The sequence below is a fragment of the Ammospiza caudacuta genome, chromosome 31 (assembly GCF_027887145.1).
Source record: "Ammospiza caudacuta isolate bAmmCau1 chromosome 31, bAmmCau1.pri, whole genome shotgun sequence".
Lineage (NCBI taxonomy): Eukaryota > Metazoa > Chordata > Aves > Passeriformes > Passerellidae > Ammospiza > Ammospiza caudacuta.
Genome location: NC_080623.1, coordinates 2,397,982 through 2,424,369, shown reverse-complemented (window position 1 = coordinate 2,424,369; position 26,388 = coordinate 2,397,982). Strand labels below are relative to the sequence as shown.

Below are 26,388 nucleotides of genomic sequence, written 5' to 3'. Positions count from 1 at the left end.
CGTAGAAAGGGGCGGGGCCGGGTCGAGCCCCCGAATCTGATTGGTCGATCCAATTAAGCCACGCCCCTCAGCGGGTGCTAGGGCTCCGCCCACGGAGCGCGCTCCGTCCCGCCGCCCGCGGCCCCGGGGTGGGTTCGGTGTCCCCCGGTGCCACCGCACGGGTGTCACAGTCCTGTCCCCAGCACCATTGTGCGAGTGTCACACACCCGGCCCCGGTGCCACCGCACGGGTGTCACAGTCCTGTCCCCAGCACCATTGTGCGAGTGTCACACACCCGTCCCCGGTGCCACCGTGCGGAGTGTCACAGTTCTGTCCCTGGTGCCACCGTGCAGGTGTCACGTACCCGCCCCCGATGTCACCGCTCGGGTGTCACAGTCCCATCCCCGGTGCCACCGTGCGGAATGTCACACAGCCGTCCCCAGTGCCACCGGGCGGGTCTCACAGTCCCGTCCCTGGTGCCACTGACAGGAGTGTCACAGACCCGTCCCGGTGTCACCATGCAGGTGTCACGGACGTGTCCCCGGTGCCACCAAACGGGTGTCACAGACCCGTTCCCGGTGCCACTGGCAGGGGTGTCATGGACCCGTCCCCAGTGCCACCGAGCAGGTGTCACGGATACATCCCCGGTGCCACCGGCAGGGGTGGCACGGACCCGTCCCGGAAGCCACTGTGCAGATGTCACATACCCTCCCTCGGTGCCACCGGGCGGGTGTCACGGACCCATCCCCAGCGCCACTGACAGGGGTGTCACAATCCCGTCCCTGGTGCTACCGTGCAGGTGTCACGGACCCGTCCCCAGTGCCACCACGTGGGTGTCACACACCCGTCCTCAGCGCCACCGGGCGGGTCTCACAGTCCCATCCCTGGTGCCACTGACAGGGGTGTCACAGACCCGTCCCGGTGTCACCGTGCAGGTGTCACAGACCCGTCCCGGTGTCACCGTGCAGGTGTCACGGACTCGTCCCCAGTGTCACCGTGCAGGTGTCACGGACTCATCCCCGGTGCCATCGTGCAGAATGTCACACACTCGTCCCCGGTGCCATCTGAGCCGGGCTCCCTGAGCTCTCGGTGACCGGGGGGTGGGGCTGTCGTGTTCTGTCCTTACGAACGGGGTTCGTGACGCTTCGTGGATTGATCTGAGTGCAAAAAGAACTGACATGGTACAAGGGGGTTTGCAATGATAATCAAAACAGATGCAGCTTTATTGAATGACCACAGCAAAGTGCGATAGAGGGGTTAAGGGAGAGAAAAAGATAGAGAAAGAAAAAGAAAAAAGAGAGAGGCGGGGGGATATAGCTACCAAACGTAAAGACGAAGTCCTTTGGTCCAATCCAGCCGAGGATCTGCCCGTTCCCTCAGGGAGATCTCAAAATCTCCGCCTAACTCAGAGGTTTTTATTATGATAACTCTATTGGAAATTGTGAGGTTTTTATTATGATAACTCTATTGGAAATCGTGAGGGGGAGGAAACAGATGCAATAAGGAACAGATGTAACAGGTAGTCCATGTTCTCAGCAGTAAGTGAGAGCCGTTGTTTTTGTGGTCACAACCTGCAGGCAAACATCTCGCTTCGGTCAGCTTGCCTCCCCCACACACCTCCCCGGGGTGGGGGGGTCAGTCCCAGCCCTTGGAAGGAGCAGAGGGGCCTTTTAATGTCTCAGTCCTTGATGGGGAGGCTCCTTACATCCCAGTCTGTCTGTCACGGTGGTTGTAAAACAGGTGAGGATCTTCTGTGGGAGACCACCTGAAATTCAGGAGAAGTCCAGCCAGGCCGAGAGCTGGGACAGCTCCCAAGGCTGTTGTTGCAAAAAGGGCACGGTGCCCCCTTCTTCTCACTGGGCTCAGTGCAGCATACAGCAAACAACAGCTGTGAAAACAGTAACTTAACACTGAGCTTTCAGGTCTCACGGCCTTTGGCATGTGTGACTTTCTCCTTCAGAGCCAGAGATTCTAGACAGAGGGGTCTTCTCTCCAGTGGTCCCCAAATGACGATCGTGAGGCAGATGAGGGAAAATTCAGACAGACTCTTACAACAACCTGCAGGCAAACATCTCGCTTCGGTCAGCTTTGGTCCCCCACACACCTCCCCAGGGTGGGGGTGTCAGTGCCAGTCCCTGGAAGGAGCAGAGGGGCCTTTTCACACGGGGGTTCCATATCTCAGTCCTTGATGGAGAGGCTCCTTACATCTCAGTCTGTCTGTCCCGGAGGTTGTAAAACAGGTGAGGGTCTTCTGTGGGAGACCACCTGAAACTCAGGAATGTCACAGACATCTTTTTATGAGAAATCTTCCCTTAATATTTTTTTCCTCCTGAGAAGCTGAGAGGCCTCAGGAACAAAATGTAAACATTGATTATCTGCTGCTGTGGAATGCAACAGGTGCATTTGTGATCAGTCTCATGTGGGTATTTAGAATTAATGGCCAGTCACAGTCAGCTGGCTTGGACACAGTGTCTGAGCCACAAACCTTTGTTATCATTCTTTCCTTTCTATTCTATCCTTAGCTAGCCCTCTGAGATGAAACCTTTTCTTCTATTCCTTTAGTACAGCTTTAATGTAACATATAAAATAACAAATAAAAATATAATAAAATAACAAATCAAGCCTTCTGAAATACGGAGTCAAATCCTTGTCTCCTCCCTCATCCAAAGACCCCCTGCGAACACCATGACCAGGAGAAGCCCAGCCAGGCCCAGAGGGGGCGAAATAAACAAGGGCCAGGAGACTTCTTCTCCTTTTTAATGCCTTTATTAAAAGTGATCAGCTCAGGATTGGGCGGCTCGGCGGGTCTGCAGCGTCCCGTCGTCTCCCAGGGCGACTCAGAGGAGGAGGATATGCACAGCTCTGTCCACCAGGGGCAGAGCTAGGGGAATTCGGTCCTCGTGGGAGCCTTTAGGGATGTCCCCGTCAGATGTTTAGCTCGGTCCGGCTCTCCAGACCTCCCAGTCCTGGCCCGGGGGATCTCGAGAACAGGGTGAGGAACGACGAAGGTTTCCCGCATCTCTGCAGGCCCAGCGCCCTGCTCCTCACATCCAGACATCACTCCAGTCTCTCAACTCTTATTTGGCTCGTTGTTTTTGGGGTTTTCTCCGTGCAGTGGGGAACCCATGCTGCATTGTGGTCTTGGAGTCACTTGCATACCCCCCCCCCCCCACCTTCTCAGGTGTCTTCACTATGAGAAAGGTACAACTTAGCCTCGGAAAGGTCCCCACCCGTTACAGTCTCAGGAGAAGGGCCATTAACTCGCCCCAGCCAGGGCTTTTACTAATACAAAAACAACAATCAACGACAACGACCCGTGATTACAATAACAAAACACGCAGAACTTCGGCAGCGACAGTGATCTGGCTGCCTTTTTGTAATCTTTTCTCACAAAAAAAATATTAACCGAAATTTTGTTCATAACAGGGGGCAGCTCCCGAGGCTGTTGCTACAAACAGGGCCCTGTGCTCCCTCTTTGGGCTCGGTGTAGCGCACAGCGAACGCACCTGTGAAAACAACAGCTGGGCCCTGCGCTCTCCGGTGTCGGGCACATGGCTTTCCCCTTCAGGACCATCAGCCGGGGGGGTCTCGTTTCGGGCACATGGCTTTCCCCTACAGGACCATCAGCCGGGGGGGTCTCGTTTCCTCGGTGGTCTCCCCAGTGCCGGTCGTGAGGCAGACGAGGGATATTTCGGACCGACTCTCACAGGGGGTGACCCCGGGGTAATGAACAACCCGCCCGACCCCTCCGTGTCCCCCCGGGACCCCCCGGGACCCCCCGCGCAGCCGCGTCACCGCCTGCGTCACCGGGTTAATGTGGCACGGGGGACACCGGGGGGGCGGCGCTGGGGCAGAGCGACCCGGGGGGGGGCACAGGGACCGGGGGGAGGGTCAGAGTGACCCGGGGGGGGGGCACAGGGACCGGGGGGGATCACAAGGACCCGGGGGGTCACAGGGACCTGGGGGAGGGTCAGAGTGACCCGGGGGGGCACAGGGACCGGGGGGAGGGTCATAGGGACAGGGGGGTCACAGCGACCCGGGGGGGGCACAGGGACCGGGGGGAGGGTCATAGGGACAGGGGGGTCACAGCGACCCGGGGGGGGGCACAGGGACCTGGGGGGATCACAAGGACCCGGGGGGGGGGGCACAGGGACCCGGGGGGAGGGTCATAGGGACAGGGGGGAGGGTCAGAGTGACCCGGGGGGGGTCACAGGGACCGGGGGGGATCACAAGGACCCGGGGGGTCACAGGGACCGGGGGGAGGGTCATAGGGACAGGGGGGTCACAACGACCCGGGGGGGGGGGGGCACAGGGACCTGGGGGAGGGCCAGAGCGACCCGGGGGGGATCACAAGGACCCGGGGGGTCACAGGGACCGGGGGGCCAATACAGGGACCGGGGGGGTGACAGCGTTCGGGGGGGGGGGGGGTCACAGAAACCAGGGGGGTCACAGGGACCTGGGGGGTGTCACAGGGACAGGGGAGGGTCACAGGGAAGGGGGGGGGTGGTCACAGCGATCGGGGGGGTCACAGGGACAGGGGAGTCACAGGGACGGGAAGGGATCACAGGGAGCCGGGGGGGGTCCCAGCGCTGGAGGAGGGGTCGGTCCCTGTATCCCCCCGTGCCCCCGCCCGGGACCCCCGCCCGGAGCCGTTCCGGGCAGCCCCGGGAGGACCGGCCTGGACGGGAAGGGACGGAAGGGGAAGGGAGCGGCCGGGAAGGGCCGGGCGGCTCCGGCCCCACATTGCTCAACCCCCCCCCCCCCACACACTCCCACCCCCGGGGGTTCCCAGAACTCGCCCCCGGTCTGGCCGCAGCCCAATTCCCCAAACGGCCCGAGCGGGAAGGGCCCGAGGAGCGAGGGGGGACTGGGGGGAACTGGGAGCACTGGGGGGACTGGGGGAGCTGGAGGGACTGGGGTGATGCTGGGGGGCACCACGGGGCGCTGGAAGCACTGGGAGCACTGGGGAGGGGCACTGGGGGAACTGGGGAGGGCGCTGGGAGCACTGGGGGTACTGGGGGGCAGTGGGCATTACTGGGGGCACTGGGAGCACTGGGGAGAGGCAGTGTGAGCACTGGGGGGGCACTGGGAACACTGGTTGTACTGGGAGCACTGTGGGGACACTGAGAGCAACGGGAGGACTGGGAGCACTGGAGGGGCAGTGTGGGCGTCTAGGGGCACTGGGAGCACTGGGAGGGCACTGGGGGGGCACTGGAAGCACTGGGGGAGCACTGGTCGTACTGGGAACACTGGGGGGCACTGGGGTTGTACTGGTTATACTGGGAGCACTGGTTGTACTGGGAACACTGGGGGGCACTGGGGTTGTACTGGTTGTACTGGTTATACTGGGAGCACTGGTTGTACTGGTTATACTGGGAGCACTGGGGTTGTACTGGTTGTACTGGTTATACTGGGAGCACTGGGGTTGTACTGGTTATACTGGGAGCACTGGGGTTGTACTGGTTATACTGGGAGCACTGGGGTTGTACTGGTTGTACTGGTTATACTGGGAGCACTGGTTGTACTGGTTATACTGGGAGCACTGGGGTTGTACTGGTTGTACTGGTTATACTGGGAGCACTGGGGTTGTACTGGTTATACTGGGAGCACTGGGGTTGTACTGGTTGTACTGGTTATACTGGGAGCACTGGGGTTGTACTGGTTGTACTGGTTATACTGGGAGCACTGGGGTTGTACTGGTTATACTGGGAGCACTGGGGTTGTACTGGTTGTACTGGTTATACTGGGAGCACTGGGGTTGTACTGTTGTACTGGTTATACTGGGAGCACTGGGGTTGTACTGTTGTACTGGTTATACTGGGAGCACTGGGGTTGTACTGGTTATACTGGTTATACTGGGAGCACTGGTTGTACTGGTTATACTGGGAGCACTGGGGTTGTACTGGTTGTACTGGTTATACTGGGAGCACTGGGGTTGTACTGTTGTACTGGTTATACTGGGAGCACTGGGGTTGTACTGGTTATACTGGTTATACTGGGAGCACTGGTTGTACTGGTTATACTGGGAGCACTGGGGTTGTACTGGTTGTACTGGTTATACTGGGAGCACTGGGGTTGTACTGGTTGTACTGGTTATACTGGGAGCACTGGGGTTGTACTGGTTGTACTGGTTATACTGGGAGCACTGGGGTTGTACTGGTTATACTGGTTATACTGGGAGCACTGGTTGTACTGGTTATACTGGGAGCACTGGGGTTGTACTGGTTGTACTGGTTATACTGGGAGCACTGGTTGTACTGGTTATACTGGGAGCACTGGGGTTGTACTGGTTATACTGGGAGCACTGGGGTGGTACTGGTTGTACTGGTTATACTGGGAGCACTGGTTGTACTGGTTATACTGGGAGCACTGGGGTTGTACTGGTTATACTGGGAGCACTGGGGTTGTACTGGTTGTACTGGTTATACTGGGAGCACTGGGGTTGTACTGGTTGTACTGGTTATACTGGGAGCACTGGGGTTGTACTGGTTATACTGGGAGCACTGGGGTTGTACTGGTTGTACTGGTTATACTGGGAGCACTGGGGTTGTACTGGTTGTACTGGTTATACTGGGAGCACTGGGGTTGTACTGGTTGTACTGGTTATACTGGGAGCACTGGGGTTGTACTGGTTGTACTGGTTATACTGGGAGCACTGGTTGTACTGGTTATACTGGGAGCACTGGGGTTGTACTGGTTGTACTGGTTATACTGGGAGCACTGGGGTTGTACTGGTTGTACTGGTTGTACTGGGAGCACTGGGGTTGTACTGGTTATACTGGGAGCACTGGGGTGGTACTGGTTGTACTGGTTATACTGGGAGCACTGGTTGTACTGGTTATACTGGGAGCACTGGGGTTGTACTGGTTGTACTGGTTATACTGGGAGCACTGGGGTTGTACTGGTTATACTGGTTATACTGGGAGCACTGGTTGTACTGGTTATACTGGGAGCACTGGGGTTGTACTGGTTATACTGGTTATACTGGGAGCACTGGTTGTACTGGTTATACTGGGAGCACTGGGGTTGTACTGGTTGTACTGGTTATACTGGGAGCACTGGGGTTGTACTGGTTGTACTGGTTATACTGGGAGCACTGGTTGTACTGGGCCGCCAGGGGGCGCTGTCACCTCCAGCCCGGGCTCGCCCCTCAGACGGGTTGCACGTGACGTCACAATCCCGCGCCGCTCCGTGACGTCACTGTAACGCGCCGCGCGGTGCCGGCATGGCGGCGGCCGAGGAGCAGGAGGAGGAGGCGGCGGCGCCGCCACAGAAACGCTTCTACCGGCAGCGCGCGCACTCGAACCCGCTGGCCGACCACACCCTGTGCTAGTGAGTGCGGGGAGCCCCGGGAACCCCCCCGGAACCTGCCCCGGTAACGCCCGCGCCGGGTCCCGGGACCGCCCCAGAGCCCGCGGCGGGACCCTCCAGCCCGGGACCCCCGTGATGGCCCCGCCGGTCACCTGGCTGCCCCCGGGAGCGCCGGGCTGGATCCCCCTCCTTCCACACCCCCGCCCTTGTGTCGCCTCCGGTGCCCGGCAGTGACGGTGCCCCGGTGCCCGCTCCGGTTCCCGGGCAGTGACAGCCCCGGTGCCCGCTCCGGTTCCCGGGCAGTCACGCTCCCGGTGCCCGGCAGTGACGGTGCCCCGGTGCCCGCAGCCCGTCCCGCCCTCAGGACATGGACTGGGCCTCGCTGTTCCCGAGTTTTTTCCCTCCCGAGGCCCCTCCCGGGACCCCCCCGGCCCGCGTGGAGTTCGCAGATGTGGGGTGCGGCTACGGGGGGCTGCTCGGTGAGCCCGGGGGGCGCTGCGGTGGGCACCGGGGGGCACTGGGGTGGGCACGGGGGGCACCGGGGGCTGCTCGGTGAGCCCGGGCACCGGGAGGTACTGTGGGTGGGCACGAGGGGCTGCGGGTGGGCACGGGGGTTTGGGGTGGGCACTGGGGCTTTGGGGTGGGCACGGGGGTTTGGGGGGCTGCTGGGTGAGCCCGGGCACCGGGAAGGGACGGGGATTACGGGTGAGGGGGCACCGGGGGTGGGCACGGGGGCGGTCTGAGGGTGAGCCCGGGGGGCTGCTGGGTGGGCACAGAGGCACGGGGGGTGGGCATGGCGGGCACGGAGGGCTGTGGATGGGCACGGGGGCACAGGGGTGAGCACGGGCCGGGTGGGTGTGAGCCTGAGGGCACCGAGGGGCTGCGGGTGGGCACGGGGGGTGCTGCAGGCTGCCAGGGGAGCACGTTGGGCTGCTGGGTGGGCACCAGGGGCTGGGGAATGGGCACTGAGGGCTGCCGGGTGAGCCTGGGGGGCATCCGGGGCTGATGGGGGGGGGGGGGCATGTTGGGCTGCGGGTGAGGGGGGCAGAGGGGGCGAGGTGGGCACGGAGGGGCCGGGTGGGGCAGGAGGTGCTGGAAGGGCTCTCCCGGGGCCCTCTCTCTCTCCTGGTCTCTCTCTTCCTCCTGGTGCTGTCTGTCTGTCTGTCTGTCTGTCTGTCTGTCTCCCCACTCTCTCACACCGTGTTTCTCTCTCTCTCACACCGGGTTTCTCTCTCTCACACTGTGTTTTTCTCTCTCACACTGTGTTTTTCTCTCTCTCACACCGTGTTTCTGTCTCTCTAACACCGTGTTTCTCTCTCTCACACCATGTTTTTCTCTCTCTCACACCGTGTTTCTCTCTCTCTCACACCGTGTTTCTCTCTCTCTCACACCGTGTTTCTCTCTCTCACACCGTGTTTCTCTCTCTCTCACACCGTGTTTCTCTCTCTCTCACACCATGTTTTTCTCTCTCTCACACCGTGTTTCTCTCTCTCACACCGTGTTTCTCTCTCTCACACCGTGTTTCTCTCTCTCTCACACCGTGTTTTTCTCTCTCTCTCCCGCCCCCAGTGGCTCTCTCGGAGCTCTTTCCCCGCTCCCTGGCGCTGGGTTTGGAGCTCCGGGCCAAGGTGGCCGCGTTCACCCGCGCCAGGATCCGGGCGCTGCGGGCGGCCCAGCCCGGCCGCTTCGGCAACGTGGCGTGTGTGAGGGGCAACGCCATGAAACACCTGCCCCACTTCTTCCTGCGCGGCCAGGTGGGTCCTGGGGGGCTCAAACCACACCGTGCTGGGGTTCCCGTGTGCTCTGAACCCACAAACCCAACAGGGCTGGGGCTTCTGTCCTCTGAACCCACAAACCCAACAGTGCCTGAGGTTCCTGTGTGCTCTGAACCCACAAACCCAACAGTCCTGGGGTTCCTGTGTGCTCTGAACCCACAAACCCCACAGGGCTGGGGCTTCTGTCCTCTGAACCCACAAACCCAACAGGGCTGGGGCTTCTGTCCTCTGAACCCACAAACCCAACAGGGCTGGGGTTCCTGTGTGCTCTGAACCCACAAACCCAACAGTGCCTGGGGTTCCTGTGTGCTCTGAACCCACAAACCCCACAGGACTGGGGCTTCTGTCCTCTGAACCCACCCTGAGACCCCAAACCCAACAGTCCTGGGGTTCCTGTGTGCTCTGAACCCACAAACGCAACAGGGCTGGGGTTCCTGTGTGCTCTGAACCCACAAACCAACAATCCTGGGATTTCTGTGTGCTCTGAACCCACAAACCCCACAGGACTGGGGTTTCTGTCCTCTGAACCCACCCTGAGAAACCCCAAAGCCACAGCACCTCCAACTGTCCCTGGGGTTCCTGTGTGCTCTGAACCCACAAACCCACAATCCTGGGATTTCTGTGTGCTCTGAACCCACAAACCCAACAGGACTGGGGTTTCTGTCCTCTGAACCCACCCTGAGAAACCCCAAAGCCACAGCACCTCCAACTGTCCCTGGGATTCCCGTGTGCTCTGAACCCACAAACCCACAATCCTGGGATTTCTGTGTGCTCTGAACCCACTCTGAGACCCCAAACCCAACAATCCTGGGGTTCCTGTGTGCTCTGAACCCACCCTGAGACCCCCCCGAACCCCCAACAGTGCTGGGATTTCTGTCCCCTGAACCCACCCTGAGAGACCCCAAACCCACAGCAACCCCTAAACATTGCTGGGAATCTCTGTGTCCTCTGACCCACCCCAAGAGCCCCAAACCCAACAGTCCTGGGAATTTCTGTCTTCTGAACCCACCCTGGGAGCCACAAAGCCAACAGTGCTGGGGTTTCTGTGCCCTGAACCCACCCTGAGAGACCCCAAATCCCACCCTGAGACACCCCAAATCCCCTAAACAGTCCCTGGGGTTCCTGTGTGCTCTGAACCCACCCTGAGAGACCCCAAACCCAACAATCCTGGGATTTCTGTGCTCTGAACCCACCCTGGGAGCCACAAACCTCCTGAGCAGTCCCTGGGAATTTCTGTGTCCTCTGACCCACCCTGAGACCCTCCAAAACTCACAGGATCCCCCCCAAACACTGCTGGAAATTTCTGTGTCCTCTGACCCCACCCCAAGAGCCCCAAACCCAACAATCCTGGGAATTTCTGTGCTCTGAACCCACCCTGGGAGCCACAAAGCCAACAGTGCTGGGGTTTCTGTGCCCTGAACCCACCCTGAGAGACCCCAAACCCAACAATCCTGGGATTTCTGTGCTCTGAACCCACCCTGGGAGCCACAAACCTCCTGAGCAGTCCCTGGAAATTTCTGTGTCCTCTGACCCCACCCCAAGAGCCCCAAACCCAAAAGCCCTTGGGATTTCTGTGCCCTGAACCCGCCCTGAGAGACCCCAAATCCCCCAAAAACCCTGAACACTGGGGTTCCTGTGTGCTCTGAACCCACAAACCCAACAGTGCTGGGGTTTCTGTGTGCTCTGAGACCCCCCCCCCCCAAAATCCACAGCACCCCTCCTAAGCTCCCTGAAATTTCTGTGTCCTGTGAGCCCACCCTGAGAGCCACAAACCCAACAGTGCTGGGGGATTTGTGCCCTCTGAGAGCCCCCCGAAACCCAGAGCAGCCCCCCAAACACTGCTGGGAATTTCTGTGTCCTGTGAGCCCACCCTGAGAGACCCCAGACCCACAGAAACACCCCCCCCCCCAAAGCTTCCTGGGGTTTCTGTCCCCTGAACCCACCCTGAGAGACCCCAGACCCACAGAAACCCCCCCCCCCCCCAAAGCTTCCTGGGGTTTCTGTGTGCCCTGAGACCCCCCAAAACCAACAGTGCTGGGATTCCTGTGTGCCCTGAGACCCCCCTGAGACCCCCCCAAAGCTTCCTGGGGTTTCTGTGTGCTCTGAGACCCCCCCAAACCCCACAGCACCCCTCCTAAGCTCCCTGAAATTTCTGTGTCCCCTGAACCCACCCTGAGAGACCCCAGACCCACAGAACCCCCCCCCCCCCAAAGCTTCCTGGCATTTCTGTGTGCCCTGAGACCCCCCTGAGACCCCCCAAAACCAACAGTGCTGGGGTTTCTGTCCCCTGAACCCACCCTGAGAGACCCCAAATCCCACCCTGAGACACCCCAGACCCTCGGGGCCCTGTGGAACACCTGCCCCCCCCTTCCCCTGGCACCCCCTAAAACACCTCCAGCACCCCCTGAACCCCCCAGGACCCCTCTGGGGGGGGAAATGGGGGGCACTGAGGGTTATGGGGTGGCACTGGGGGTGGCACTGGGAGGTTTTGGTAATGCACTGGAGGGTTTGGGGTGGCACTGGGAGGGTTTGGGGTGGCACTGGGGGGGTTTTGGGTGGCACTGGAGGTTATAGGGTGACACTGGGAGGGTTTGGGTGGCACTGGGGGGTTTTGGGTGGCACTGGAGGGTTTGGGGTGGCACTGGGGGGGTTTTGGGTGGCACTGGGGGGGTTTTGGGTGGCACTGGAGGGTTTGGGGTGGCACTGGGGGGGTTTGGGGTGGCACTGGGGGGATTTTGGGTGGCACTGGGGGTTTGGGGTGGCACTGGGGGTTATGGGGTGGCACTGAGAGGGTTTGGGGTGGCACTGGAGGTTACAGGGTGGCACTGGAGGGTTTGGGGTGGCACTGGAGGTTACAGGGTGGCACTGGGTGTTTGGGGTGGCACCAGGGCACAGCTCCACCACTACACCCCTGGGTCCCTTTGGGCTCCCAGCACCACCCTGAAACCCCCTGGGCTCCCCCTGAGCCCCCCAAAACCTCCCGACCCCCCCTCGGGACCCCCTCAGGCCCCCCCTGCCCGTCCCACGGGACCCCCATGCCCGTTCCGTGCCCGAGCTGCGCTCCCTGCGGGCTCTGTGGGTTTGGGGGCTCGGGGGCTTTGGGGGGCAGTGCCAGGGGGTGCTGCCCCCCCCATTGACGCTGCCCCCCCCCCACTGGTGCCCCCCCAGCTCTCCAAGCTGTTTTTCCTCTTCCCTGACCCCCATTTCAAGCGCACCAAGCACAAGTGGAGAATCATCAGCCCGGCCATGCTGGCGGAGTACGGCTTCGTGCTGCGCCCTGGGGTGAGCCCCGAAACCCTGAGAGCCCCAAAATCCCCTGAGACCCCCTGAGACTCCCTGAGACCCCCAAAATCCCCTGAGACCCCCCTGAGACCCCCAAAATCCCCTGAGACCCCCTGAGACTCCCTGAGACCCCCCCTGAGACTCCCTGAGACCCCCAAAATCCCCTGAGACCCCTGAGACCCCCTGAAATCACCTGAGACCCCTCTAAAACCACCTGAGACCCCCCCTCAAAACCCCTGAGACCCCCTGAGACCCCTCTAAAACCACCTGAGACCCCCCTGAGACCCCTGAGACCCTCTGAGACTCCCTGAAATCCCCTGAGACCCCCCTGAGACCCCTGAGACACCTCCTGAGACACCCCGAGACCCCCAAAATCCCCTGAGACCCCCCTGAGACTCCCTGAAATCACCTGAGACCCCTCTAAAACCACCTGAGACCCCCTGAGATCCCCCCCCAAAACCCCTGAGACACCCTGAGACCCCCTGAACCTTCTGAGACACCCTGAGATCCCCCTGAACTCCCCCAGAACCCCCTGAGACCCCCTGAGACCCCACCCCTAAAACCACCTGAGACCCCCTGAGACCCCCAAAATCCCCTGAGACCCCGCCCTGAGCCCCCCCCCCAAACCCCTGAGACCCTCTGAGACACCCAGAACCCCCTGAGACCCCCTGGGACCCCCCTAAAACCTCCTGAGACCCCCTGAAACCCCCCCCTGATCCCCCCCCCCCAAATCTCCTGAACCTCCTGGCACCCTCTGAGACCCCCAGAACCCCCTGAAAACCCCAAAACCTCCTGGGCCCCTCTGAGCCCCCAACCCTGAGACCCCCTAAACCCCCCTGAAACCCCTTGAGCCCCCCAAAACCTCCCGAGCCCCCCTGAGACCCCCAAAAAACCCTGGGCCCCTCTGAGACCCCAACCTTGAGACCCCCCTGAACCTCCTGAAAGCCTCTGAGCCCCCCAAAACCTGAGCCCCCCCCCCAAACCCCGAGTCCCCATGAAATCCCCCAGAACCTCCTGAGCCCCCCCCCAAGTTCCCTGAAATCCCCTGAGCCCCCCAAAACCCCTGAGCCCCCCAGAACCCCCCAAAACCCCCTGAGCCCCCCCAGAACCACCCCAAAACCCCCTGAGCCCCCCTGACACCTCCTGAGCCCCCCCAAAACGCCCCCTGAAACCCCTGAGCCCCCCAAAACCCCCTGAGCCCCCCAAAACCCCTCCAGTGTCCCTGATCCTGGAGCCCCCCCAGGGCCCAGGGGGGATATTGGGGTGTCATTGTGGTTTTTGGGGTGCAGGGCCTGATGCACACGGGGATTTTGGGGTACATTCTGGTTTTGGGGTACACTGCGGTTTTGGGGTACCCAGGGCCTGGTGTATGCGGTGTTTTTGGGGTGTCACAGTGCTTTTTGGGGTACACGCTGGTTTTTGGGGTACACTGTATTTTCGGGGTGCTGCCTGGTGTGCACGGTGGTTTTGGGGTGTCACTGGTTTTTGGGGTACACTCTGGTTTTTGGGGTACCCAGGGCCTCGTGCACACGGTGTTTGGTTTTGGGGTACATTCTGGTTTTTGGGGTGTCTGTGTTTTTGGGGTGCAGGGCCTGGTGTACACGGTGGTTTTGGGGTACACTCTGGTTTTGGGGTACACTCTGGTTTTTGGGGTGCAGGGCTTGGTGTACACAGTGTTTTTGGGGTACATTGTGGTTTTTGGGGTACCCAGGGCCTGGTGTACACGGTATTTTTGGTGTACATTCTGGTTTTGGGGTACACTGTGTTTTTGGGGTGCAGGGCCTGGTGTACACGGTGTTTTTGGGGTACATTCTGGTTTTGGGGTGTCACTCAGTTTTTGGGGTACCCAGGGCCTGGTGTACACGGTAGTTTTGGGGTACACTATGTTTTTGGGGTGCAAGGCCTTGTGTACACGGTGTTTTTGGGGTACATTCTGGTTTTGGGGTGTCACTCAGTTTTTGGGGCGCAGGGCCTGGTGCACACGGTGGTTTTGGGGTACACTCTGGTTTTTGGGGTGCAGGGCTTGGTGTACACAGTGTTTTTGGGGTACATTGTGGTTTTTGGGGTACCCAGGGCCTGGTGTACACAGTATTTTTGGTGTACATTCTGGTTTTGGGGTACATTGTGGTTTTTGGGGTGCAGGGCCAGGTGTACACGGTGGTTTTGGGGTACACTTTTTTGGGGTGCAGGGCCTGGTGTACGCGGTGTTTTTGGGGTACATTGTGGTTTTTGGGGTACCCAGGGCCTGGTGTACACAGTATTTTTGGTGTACATTCTGGTTTTGGGGTACATTGTGGTTTTTGGGGTGCAGGGCCAGGTGTACACGGTGGTTTTGGGGTACACTTTTTTGGGGTGCAGGGCCTGGTGTACGCGGTGATTTTGGGGTACACTGTGTTTTTGCGGTACCCAAGGCCCGGTGTACACGGTGATTTTGGGGTACATTCTGGTTTTGGGGTGTCACTCAGTTTTTGGGGTGCAGGGCCCGGTGTACACGGTGGTTTTGGGGTACATTCTGGTTTTGGGGTGTCACTCAGTTTTTGGGGTGCAGGGCCCGGTGTACACGGTGGTTTTGGGGTACATTCTGGTTTTGGGGTGTCACTCAGTTTTTGGGGTGCAGGGCCTGGTGTACACGGTGACGGACGTGCCCGAGCTGCACCAGTGGATGCTGCAGCATTTTGGGGAGCACCCCCTGTTCGAGCCCGTGCCCCCCGCCCAGCTGGTGAGGGCAACTGGGGAAACTGGGGGGGACTGGGGGAAATTGGGGGGCACTAGAGGAACTCGGGAACTGGGGGGCACTGGGGGAATTGGGGGGAACTGGGGGGGACTGGGGGGCACGGGGGGAATTGGGGGGCACTGGGGGAAATTGGGGGGCACTGGGAGAACTGAACTGGGGGACCTGGAAGGAACTCGGGGCACTGGGGGAATTGGGGGGCGCTGGGGGGACTGGGAGAACTGAACTGGGGGGCAGTGGAAGAACTGGGGGGCACCGGGGGAAATTGGGGGGCACTGGGGGGAATTGGGGGGCACTGGGGACACTGAACTGGGGGGCACTGGGGGAATTGGGAGGAGTTGGGGGAACCGGGGGCACTGGGGGAGCTGGGGGTACTGGGAGGAACTGGGGGAAATTGGGGGAACTGAACTGGGGGGCGCTGGGGGGAAATTGGGGGGCACTGGGGACACTGAACTGGGAGGCGCTGGGGGAATTGGGGGGCACTGGGGGGAATTGGGGGACACTGAACTGGGGGGCACTGGGGGAATTGGGGGGCACTGGGGGGAATTGGGGGGCACTGGGGACACTGAACTGGGGGAATTGGGAGGAATTGGGGGAACCGGGGGCACTGGGGTGACTGGGAGGAACTGGGGGAAATTGGGGGAACTGAACTGGGGGGCGCTGGGGGGAATTGGGGGGCACGGTGGGCACTGAACTGGGGGGCATTGGGGGAATTGGGGGGCACGGTGGGCACTGAACTGGGGGGCATTGGGGGAATTGGGGGGCACGGTGGGCACTGAACTGGGGGGCATTGGGGGAATTGGGGGGCACGGTGGGCACTGAACTGGGGGGCATTGGGGGAATTGGGGGGCACGGTGGGCACTGAACTGGGAGCCCGTGGGAGAACTGGAGGGAACTGAGGTGTCACTGGGGGTGCCATGGGGGCACTGGGGTGGCACTGGAGATTAAGGGATGGCACAGGGAATTTTGGGGTGGCGCTGGAGGTTATCGGGTGGCATGGGGGCACAGCGGGCACTCACACAGGGGCAGCGCGGGGCTCGCTGGGGAGGTACCCGGTGTCCCTGACCCTGTCCCTCTGTCCCGGTGTCCCCTCGCTGTCCCACTGTTCCCCCCGCTGTCCGCGCTGTCCCCTCACTGTCCCCGCTGTCCCTCTGTCCCGCTGTCCCCGGTCTCCCGTCGTCCCCTCGCTGTCCCCGGTGTCCTGGTGTCCACTGGGTGTTCCGCTGTCCCCTCGCTGTCCCCTCGCTGTCCCCTCACTGTCTCCTCGCTGTCCCACTGTCCCGCTATCCCTCTGTCCCCGATGTCCCGCTGTCGCCTCACTGTCCCTCTGTCCCCTCGCTGTCCCACTGTCCCCTCACTGTCCCCTCTGTCCCTCTGTCCCCGCTGTCCCCGCTGTCCCCTCGCTGTCCCCTCACTGTCCCCTCTGTCCCTCTGTCCCCGCTGTCCCCTCACTGTCCCGCTGTCCCGCTGTCCCCGCTGTCCCTCTGTCCCCTCACTGTCCCGCTGTCCCCGCTGTCCCTCTGTCCCCTCGCTGTCCCGCTGTCCCTCTGTCCAGGCCGCGGACCCGCTGCTGCCGCTGCTGCCGGCGGTGACCGAGGAGGGGCAGCGGGCGCGGCGGGCGGGGCGCCCCCCCAGCACCGCCGTGTTCCGCCGCCGCCCCGACCCCCCCGCGGCGGCGCCGTGACCCCCCCCGCGCCCCCTCCCCGTTTTGTAATAAAGTCGCGAAATGTCCCCAAGGCTGCTCGGGCGGGGGGGGGGGGGGTCCCGGTGCCGGGAACGGGGCCTGGCGCCCGTTCCTGCCTCAGTTTCCCCATCGCAGAAAGCCCCGGGCTGGCGGTGCCGCCCCCCCCCGCGCACACCGGGGGCTTCCCGGGGCTTCCCGGTGGGGCCGGGCGGGAATTGCGGGGAATGGGGGGGCGGGAAGTGGTGGGAGCCGTGAGCGCCCCCCGGGACCGGACTGGTGGTACCGGGGGTACTGGCGGGACCGGGAGCGGGGGGACACCGGGCGGGTCCCTTCCACCGGCGGGAACCGGCACCCCCCGACCCCCCAAAACATCCCGGGGTGTCACCGGGGGGGTTCTGGGGGTGTCACCGGGGTTTTGGGCTGCCAGGGATGTCCCTGGGGGATGCCAGCGGTGTCACCCGGTGGGGTTTGGGGTGCCGGCCGTGTCACCGGGGGGATTTTGGAGTTCTGGGGGGTGTCACCGAGAGGGTTTGGGGGGTGTCGCTGGCCGAGTTTGGGGTGCCAGGGGCATCAGCAGGGGGTTCTGGGGGTGTCCCCTGGGGGGTTCTGGGGGTGTCACCGAGGTTGCTGGGGGTGTCACAGGGGAATTCGGGGTCGCGGGGGGTGTCACTGCAGGGTCGGGGATGTCACCGGGGGTTTTGGGGTTCTGGGGGTGTCACCGGGTGGGGTTTAGGGGTGTCGCCGAGGGTGTCACCGGAGCGATTTTGGGGTTCTGGGGGTGTCTTCGGGGGAATTTGAGGTGGCAGGGGTGCCACCAGGGAGCTTTGGGGATGTCACCGGAGCGATTTTGGGGTTCTGGGAGTGTCACCGAAAGGGTTTGGGGTGTCACTGGCCGAGTTTGGGGTGCCAGGGGCGTCACCGAAGGATTTTAGGGTTCTAGGGGTGTTACCGAGCGGGTTTGGGGTGCCAGGCTCATCACCGGAGGGTGCTGGGGGTGTCCCGGAGGGGGTTCTGGGGGTGTCACCGGGGGTTTGGGGTGCCGAGGGTGTCACCGGGGAGATTATTTGGGTTCTGGGGGTGTCACCGGGGTTGCTGGGGGCGTCACTGAGGGTTGGTTTGGGGTTCTGGGGGTGCCACCGGCGGGTCCCGGGGGTGTCACAGGGGAATCTGGGGGTATCACCGGGGGGATTTTGGGGTTGTGACCGGGGTTGCTGGGGGTGTCTCAGGGGATTTTGGGGGGCTGGGGGTGTTTACAGGGGCTTGGGGTGCCTGGGATCACCGGAGGTTTGGGGTTCCGGGGGTGTCACAGGGGAATTTGGGGTGCCAGGGCTGTCCCCGAGGTTTTGGGGTCTCGGGTCCGTGCGCGCCCCCCGTTCTGCCCTCGCGTGTGCGCGCCTTGGGGGCGGGGCCACGGAGCCACGCCCGCCGCGCGCTGATTGGCCAGAAGGCCCCGCTAGGCAAATCAGCCAGCGTGGAGGCGTGGCTTAGCTGTTTAGGGCGGGGCGTGAATCCCAATTTGGTGTTGTGGGGCGTGGTTTGTGCTTGGTGGGCGTGGCTTCCGCGGAGGGGGCGTGGCCTGCCCGGCTGCACGTGGGCGCTATAAAACCCCGGCCCGGGGCCCCCCCCGCAGTCGAGGCTCGGCCCCGCGGCCCCCCCGAACCCCGCTGTGATCCCCGGCCCCTCCCGGTTCCCCCCGAGCCCCGCCGGGTCCGGCAGCGCCCTCCCGCCTCCCCCGGTGTCCCCCGAGCCCCGGTGGTGTCCCCGCCATGTCCCCCGGTCTCCGCCTGCCCGCCCGGGCCGCGCTCCTGTCCCGCTCCCCGCCCGAGCCGGGGCTCCCCCCCAGAGCCCCTCCGGTCCCCGCCGCCCCCTCCCCGCCCTCCCGGAGCCCCCCGGAGCCCTCCCGGCCCCGGGGCCTGGCCGAGATGCCCGGACCGAGCTCCGCCGCCTTCATCTTCGAGCTGCTGTGCCGGGGCGGCGTGCGGAGGCTGCACGAGATGCAGGTAAATGGGGTGGGGGCTCCCCCCGAGACCCCCGGGGGAGGAGGAGGCGGGGGGGGCCCATTGCGGCTGCTTCGGAGCCTGGGGGGGCCCCGCTCCCCTGTCCTGGGGGGGACAGAACCCCCCAGATTGGGGACAGGGGTTGGAGGAGATGGGGGGACCCAGCGAGACCCGGGGACAGCAGCCTGGTGACACCGTCCTGGCTGGGGGGACATCAGAGCCACCAGCGCGAGTGTCCGAGGGGACAGGGGGGACCGCGGTCCTCCCACCCGGGGGGGACACGGGACAGGGGACTCGGATCTCTGTCCCCGGGGCTGGGTGGGGTCGGGACACCCCGAGGTGCCCCCGGGACTCGCGGAGGTGGCGCTGGGACCCCGAGCTGGGCACGGCCAGAGCAGCCCCAGCTCGGGGAGGACAGCGGGGATGGGGACGGGGCCACCCCCGGGGGGCACAGAGGGACAGGGACGGGGCCACCCCCGGGTGGGCAGCGGCACCGAGGCCAGGGACAGTGTGACAGCAGGGCAGGGACACCAGGACCTGCCCGTGTCCCGCGTCCCCCCTGAGCAGCCCCGGGCACCGCCCGAGGCCCGGTGTGACCCCCGGTGTCCCCCGTTGTGACCCTCGGTGTGACCCTCAGTGACACTCGGTGACACCGATCCCCCCTTACCGGTTCATGCCCGGTCCTGGTCCATACCCGGTCCCGGTTCGGGCCGGTGTGACCCCCGCACTGTGTCCCCACCTGGTACCTGCCCGGTCCCGGTTTGATCCGGTGCGAACCCCCCGGTGCCGGTCCCGGTTCGGTCGCGGTGTGACTCCTTCGTGTCCTCCCCGCCCCCGGTCCATTCCCGGTCCCAGCTCGGCCCGGTGCGATTTCCCCGGTTCCGGTCGGTTCCCGCAGGTGCACGGCCGGTCCCGGTTCGGCCCGGTGTGGCGGGCCCGCTTCGGGCCGGTGCTCACGGTTCACGTGGCCGAGCCCGCGCTCGTTGGCCCAGGTGCTGCGGCAGGAGGGCCCCGAGCCCCGGCGCGCCCTCAGCTGCCCCTGGAAACAGCACCGGGAGCTGCGGGGGGCACCGGGGGGGCTCCTGACCCTGTGAGTGCCGCGACCGGGGCGAATTCGGGGGAAAATTGGGGTGGATTTGGGAAAAATTTGGGGGAAATTTGGGGGAAACTTAGCGGGGATTTGTCCCTGGGCCCGGGGGCGCTCAGGGGGGGAGGCCTTGGGCTGGGCTGGGGGGTCGGGGCTCCCTGTGGGATTTGGGGAGGGGTTGGGGGCTCCCTGTGGGATTTGGGGGTCCCCGCGGGCTCTCTGGGCCTGGGGGTGTCCGTGCCCCCACCGGGGCTCAACCCCCCGCCCGTTCCGGGAAGGGCCCGTGGGGTGCGGGGGGGGGCCCGGGGGTGACTCAGCCGTGATTCAGCCCCCCCTCCCCCCCCCCCCCCGCCCCCCCCGGATGTGAGTAACTGCCCGGGGGGGGCCCAGCCCCGCGTGGGCCGGGGGAGGGACCCCGAACCCCCCCAAACCCCCCCTGGCCGTCCCCAGCACGGGAACGGGGGCCCGGGGGCTCTCACGGGTGCCCCGGTGACAGCTGCGGGGGGGGCTGTGTCCCCTGTGTGTCCCCTGTGTGTCCCCTGTGTCCCACCTGTGTCCCCTGTGTCCTGCCTTTGTCGTCTGTGTCCCACCTGTGTCCTGCTCGTGTCCTACTTATGTCACCTGTGTCCCCATGTCCTACCTGTGTCTCCTCTCTGTCCCCCCTGTGTCCCCTGTGTCCCATTTGTGCCCCATCTGTGTCCCCTGTGTGCTTCGTGTCCCACCTGTGTTCCCCGCGTGGTCCCCGTGTCCTGCCCATGTCCCCCTGTGTCCCCGTTCTCTGTCCCTGCCATGTCCTTCACCCCTGTCCCCATCCACATCCCCCGTGTCCCTGTCCCCCTCTTCCCGCGTGTTCCCATGTCCCCGTGTCCCCTCCGTGCCCGGTGTCACCTGTGTCCCTATGCCCCAGCCATGTCCTCTGTGTCCCCATGTCCCCCACACGTCCTCATGTCCCCCATGTCCCCTCCTGTGCCATGTCCCTTATGTCCCATCCTATGCCCTCTGTCCCCTGCTGTGCCATGCCCTCTGTGTCCCCCATGTGCCCCACACACATCCTCATGTCCCCCATGTCCCCATCCTGTCCCCTGTCCCCCCTGTCCCGCGACTCTGTCCCCATGCCCTGTGTCCCCCCTGTCCCCCTGACGCTGTCCCTTGTCCCTCTTGTCCCCATCCTGTCCCCCATGTCCCCCTGACGCTGTCCCTGTTCCCCGTGTTCCATCCTGTGCCACGTCCCCCTGTCCCCCCTGTTCCCTTTGTCCGCCTGATGCTGCCCCTTGTCCCCCATGTCCCATCCTGTACCATGTCCTCCATCCCCTGTGTCCCCCGACTCTGTCCCTGTCCCCATCCTGTCCCCCTGTCCCCATGACACTGTCCCTGTTCCCCTGTCGCTGTCCCTGTCCCCATGTCCCCATCCTGTCCCCATCCCCCTGTCCCCCATATCCTCCTGTCTTCCTGACATTGTCCCTGTCCCTTTGTCCCCCTTGTGTCCCTGTCCCCATCCTGTCCTTGTCTCCCTGTCCCCCATGTCCCCATCCTGTCCCTCTTCTCTGTGACGCTGTCCCTGTCTCCTGTGCCCCTCTGTGTCCCCGCTGTCCCCCTGACTGTCCCCAATGTCCCCAGGGAGGGCGATGCGTGGCGCGGCTCCCGGCGGCTCCTGACGCTGTCCCTGTCCCCCCTGTCCCCATGTCCCTATGACTCTGTCCCTGTCCCCGCTGTCCCCCTGACTGTCCCCAATGTCCCCAGGGAGGGCGACGCGTGGCGCGGCTCCTGTCGCTGTCCCTGTCCCCTATCCCTCTGTGTCCCCGCTGTCCCCCTGACTGTCCCCAATGTCCCCAGGGAGGGCGATGCGTGGCGCGGCTCCCGGCGGCTCCTGGCCCGGGCCCTGCTCCGCCCGGGCGCTGCCGAGGCCTTCGCGCTCCCGGTGGCCGCGGCCGTGACCGAGCTCGTGGCGCGGCTGCGGCGGCTGCGGCGGCGCCACCCCCGGGGGCTCGTGCGCGACATCGGCACCGAATTCAACCGGTTCGGGCTCGAGGGTGAGCGGGAGCCCGAAACGGGGAGAGGGGAACGCGAAATGGGGAGGGGGAACCCCGAAATGGGGAGGGGAACACCAAATGGGGAGGAGGGAGCTCGAAATGGGGAGGGGGGAACGTGAAATGGGGAGGGGGACCCCAAATGGGGATGGGGGAACGCGAAATGGGGATGGGAAACCCGAAATGGGGAGGGGGAACCCCGAAATGGGGAGGGGGAACCCCGAAATGGGAGGGGGGAGCCCGAAATGGGGATGGGGAACCCGAAATGGGGAGGGGGAACCCCGAAATGGGGAGGGGGAACCCCGAAATGGGAGGGGGAGCCTGAAATGGGGAGGGGGGAGCCCGAAATGGGAGGGGGAGCCCGAAATGGGGATGGGGAACCCGAAATGGGGAGGGGGAGCCCGAAATGGGGAGGGGGACCCCAAATGGGGATGGGAACACCAAAAAGGGGGTTTGGGCATCCAGAAGGGAATGGAGCAGCCTGAAAGGGACGGGGAAACCTGAAAAAGGGGAGGGGGTATCCCAAAAGGGGATGGGGAACCCCAAACAGGGATGGGGAACCCTGAAATGTGGTTGAGGAACCTCAAAAAGGGAAGGGGGCGCCCTAAACGGAGAGGGGGAATTCCGAAAGAGATGGGGGATCCTGAAAAGATTGGGGAACCCCAAAGGGGATGGGGCACCCCAAAAGGAGGGGGAGTCCTAAAGAGCTGGGACCCCCACGGGGACCCCCCGTACCCCCCATGGGCACCCCGGGTCTCCTCCCACCCCCAGGGGTCCCCGGGTCCCCCCATGGTGCTCCCTGTGTCCCACAAGGCTCCAGGGCACTTCTGTCCCCCGGTGTCCCCAGGGACGCTCGGATCCCCCTCAGTGTCCCCACGTCCCAATGTCCCCAGGGTCCCCATGTCCCAGTGTCCCCAATGTCCCCATTGTCCCAGTGTCCCCATGTCTCATGTCCCCAGTATCCCAAGTCCCCATGTCCCTGGTGTCCCCATGTCCCAATGTCCCCAATGTTTCCAATGTCCCCATTGTCCCAGTGTCCCCAGTATCCCAAGTCCCCATGTCCCTGGTGTCCCCATGTCTCCCTGTCCCAGTGTCCCAATGTCCCCAATGTCCCAATGTCCCCATTGTCCCAGTGTCCCCATGTCTCATGTCCCCATGTCCCCAGTATCCCAAGTCCCCATGTCTCTGGTGTCCCCCTGTCTCCCTGTCCCAGTGTCCCAATGTCCCCAATGTCCCCTGTCCCACAGCCATCTCCTGGGTGCTGTTCTCCTCCCGCCTGGGCTGCCTTGGGGACCCTGGGGACAGCGGGGACAGCGGTGACACCGAGGCCGTGCTGCAGAGCGTGGGGGCGGTGCTGGCGCTGACCCTGGTGACAATGGCACTGCCACGTCCCCTCCTGCGCCTCGTCCCCGCGCCCTGGGACGCCTTCTGCCACGCCTGGGACCAGCTCTTCGCCTTCGGTGAGGGACAGGGGACACGGGGACAGGGGGACATTGTGGTGACCTCCCATGGGGACACCCCTCACATGGGGACACAGGGACACGGGGGACACCGTGGTGACCTCCCATAGGAACATGGGGCCATCCCATGGGGACACCAGGACATCCCATGGGGACATGGGGACATCATATGGGGACACGGGGACATCCCAGAGGGATATGGAGATGTCCCACAGCCATGGGGACACGGGGACACTCCTGATCACCTTCAGCCAAGGGGACAGGGGGGACACCGTGGTGACCTCCCATGGGGACATGGGGACATCCCAGTGGGATTTGGGGATGTCCCATGGCCATGGGAACATGGGGACATTCCTGCTGACCTTCAGCTGAGGGGACACGGGGACACAGCGGGTCATCCCAGGGCTGTGGTGAGGGGACACAGGGGACATGGGGACATCCAAGGGACACAGACACACCCCGTGGGGTCACAGGGATGTCCCATGACCGTGACAGTCCCCTGCCATGTCCCACGCTGATGGCACGTGGCCCTGGTGACACCGATGGGGACTTGGTGACAATGCATGGCCACTGTGGCACTGACGGCACTGTCGGCCGTTGTTGTCCCCAGCCAAGGGACACGTGGACCGGCGCGTGGCCGCGGTGGCAGCGCGGGGGCCGCTGGCCGAGGGGGACACGTGTGTCACCGACCTGCTGGCCCGGGAGCGCGTCCCTGTCACCAGCATCTATGGGAACGTCACCGAGCTGCTGCTGGCCGGGGTGGACACGGTGAGGAGGTGGCACCGCGGTGTCCCCGCTGTCACCGCGGGCCCCGCTGATGTCACCGCGTGTCCCCAGGTGGCCAGCACGCTGGCATGGAGCCTGTACGAGCTGGCACGGAACCCGGGGGCGCAGGCGGCCCTGCACCGCCAGCTGCTCGCTGCCACTGCCACCAACGGCGGTGACAGTGACAGTGCCACCACCGAGCGTGCCACTGCCGCTGCCACCGCCGCCGCGCTGGGACGGCTGCCACTGCTGCGGGCGGTGGTGAAGGAGACCCTCAGGTGACAGGGACACGGGGACATGGGGACAGTGATGGGACATGGGGACAGTGATGGGACACGGGGGCAGGAACATGGCCACAGGGACACAGGGCTGGGGACATGGGGACACCGATGGGACATGGGGACAGTGATGGGACATGGGGACATGGAGGCAGTGATGGGACATGGGGACAGTGATGGGACATGGGGACAGTGATGGGACATGGGGGCAGGAACATGGCCACAGGGACACAGGGCTGGGGACATGGGGACACCGATGGGACATGGGGACAGTGATGGGATATGGGGATGGGGACATGGGGAGAGGGATTGGGATATGGGGACAGCGATGGGACATGGGGACAGGAACAGGGACACAGGGACACAGGGGTGGGGGCATGGGGACAGTGATGGGACATGGAGACAATGGCAATGGGGACATGGGGAGAGGAATTGGGATATGGGGACAGGAACAAGGACAGACACAGGGATGGGGACACAGAAATGGGGACACAGAGACATAGGGACAATGGGAATGGGGACATGGGGACAGGAACATGGACACAGGGACATGGGGATACAGAAATGGGGACAATGGGAATGGGGACATGGGGAGACGGATTGGGATATGGGGACGGGAACACAGAGGGACACAGGGATGGGGACATGGGGACACAGGGACATGGGGATGGGGACAGTGATGGGACATGGAAAGGACTTGGGACATGGGGAGAGGGACACGGGGAAAGGGATTGGGGGACAGGAACACACAGGGACACAGGGATGGGGACACCGGGACATGGGGACAGTGGGAATGGGGACATGGGGACAGGGGGAGAGGGATTGGGATATGGGGACAGGAACATGGATACAGGGATGGGGACACAGAAATGGGGACATGGGGACATGGCCAGGGGTGAGGGACACAGATGGGAATGGGACAGGGATGTGGATAAAGACGGGGACAGGGACAGAACAGGAATGGGGATGGGACAGGAGGGGTTTGGGGACAAAATGGGGACAGGGATGGGGACAAGGAGGAGGACAGGGCGGGGATGAGGATGGGACAATGAAGGGATGAAGACGAGGATGAGGATGAGGATGAGGATGAAGGTGGGGACAGGATGAGGTCAGGGACAGGGAGGTGACACCAGCTGTCCCCCCCCCAGGCTGTACCCCGTCATCCCGGCCAATGCCCGCGTTGTCCCCGAGTGTGACATCCGCGTCGGTGACTACCTGGTGCCACGCCAGGTGAGCCAGGGGGACACCCCACAGCCCGGGGCTCCCGGTGTCCCCAGGGTGTGCCCAGGGTGTCCCCGGGGTGTCCCCACTGACCCCGTGTCCCCGCAGACCCTCATCACCCTGTGCCATTACGCCACATCCCGTGACAGCCGCTACTTCCCCGCGCCTGACGCCTTCCGCCCGGAGCGCTGGCTGCGCCACGGGGACAGCGGGGACACTGGGGACACCGCTGGGGACACCACTGGGGACGCCCCCGGGGACACCCCCGGCCCCAGGCACCCCTTTGCCTCCCTGCCCTTCGGCCTCGGCCCTCGCAGCTGCGTCGGGCGCCGCCTGGCCGAGCTGCAGCTGCACATGGCGCTGGCACAGGTGGGTGTCCCGTGTCCCCGTGTCCCCTGTCCCCACGGTGTCCCCACGGTGTCCCCACGGGGTCACTCACTGTCCCTGTCCCCCAGATCCTGCTGCGCTTCGAGGTGCGGCCGGAGCCCGGGGGCGGCCGCGTGCGCCCCATGACCCGAACCCTGCTGGCCCCCGGGGCCCCCATCAGCCTGCGCTTCCTCGAGAGGTGACACCGGGGACATGGGGACATGGGGACACTGCAGATACATGGGGACAGCGGGGACACTGGGGACGTGGGGACACCAGGGACATGGGGACATGAGGACACTGGAGACACCAGGGACTCTGGAGATACATGGGGACACTGGGGACACCGGAGATACATGGGGACACTGGGGACACCGGGGACACCAGGGACAGAGGACATCAGAGACTCTGGAGACATTGAGACA

The 26,388-nt window shown here is 63.6% G+C and overlaps 2 protein-coding genes across 4 annotated transcripts; both read left to right on the top strand.

The window, feature by feature from the left end:
- The first annotated feature begins 3,649 nt into the window (after positions 1–3,649).
- Positions 3,650–16,803, top strand: METTL1 (methyltransferase 1, tRNA methylguanosine). Of its 3 annotated transcripts, XM_058822196.1 has the most exons (7): positions 3,650–3,702; positions 7,134–7,311; positions 7,639–7,769; positions 8,860–9,044; positions 12,234–12,347; positions 14,965–15,066; positions 16,634–16,803. In XM_058822196.1, the coding sequence occupies exons 2-7, from the start codon at positions 7,205–7,207 to the stop codon at positions 16,760–16,762; spliced, it is 768 nt and encodes a 255-aa protein (XP_058678179.1). In that variant the 5' UTR covers positions 3,650–3,702; positions 7,134–7,204; the 3' UTR covers positions 16,763–16,803. The 3 variants fall into 3 exon arrangements, with proteins under 3 accessions (XP_058678179.1, XP_058678181.1, XP_058678178.1); XM_058822198.1 differs by lacking the exon at positions 3,650–3,702 and having other exon boundaries at positions 7,047–7,311; positions 12,276–12,347; XM_058822195.1 differs by lacking the exon at positions 3,650–3,702 and having other exon boundaries at positions 7,051–7,311.
- A 1,725-nt stretch (positions 16,804–18,528) lies between these two features.
- Positions 18,529–26,166, top strand: LOC131569718 (25-hydroxyvitamin D-1 alpha hydroxylase, mitochondrial). Its single transcript, XM_058821977.1, is given in 12 exon segments — positions 18,529–18,762; positions 19,658–19,744; positions 19,746–19,849; positions 21,680–21,876; positions 23,121–23,333; positions 23,944–24,101; positions 24,171–24,247; positions 24,287–24,376; positions 25,525–25,606; positions 25,706–25,805; positions 25,869–25,966; positions 26,053–26,166. Coding segments are annotated over 12 exon segments (1,554 nt in total).
- The last annotated feature ends 222 nt before the right edge of the window (positions 26,167–26,388 follow it).

Bases quoted from the DNA above. Each gene is read 5' to 3' on its own strand.
- METTL1 (XM_058822196.1), top strand. From the start codon at position 7,205: ATGGCGGCGGCCGAGGAGCAGGAGGAGGAGGCGGCGGCGCCGCCACAG. The intron at 7,770-8,859 runs GTGAGCCCGGGG...TCCCGCCCCCAG, and splicing joins CGGCTACGGGGGGCTGCTCG to TGGCTCTCTCGGAGCTCTTT. The intron at 9,045-12,233 runs GTGGGTCCTGGG...GTGCCCCCCCAG, and splicing joins ACTTCTTCCTGCGCGGCCAG to CTCTCCAAGCTGTTTTTCCT.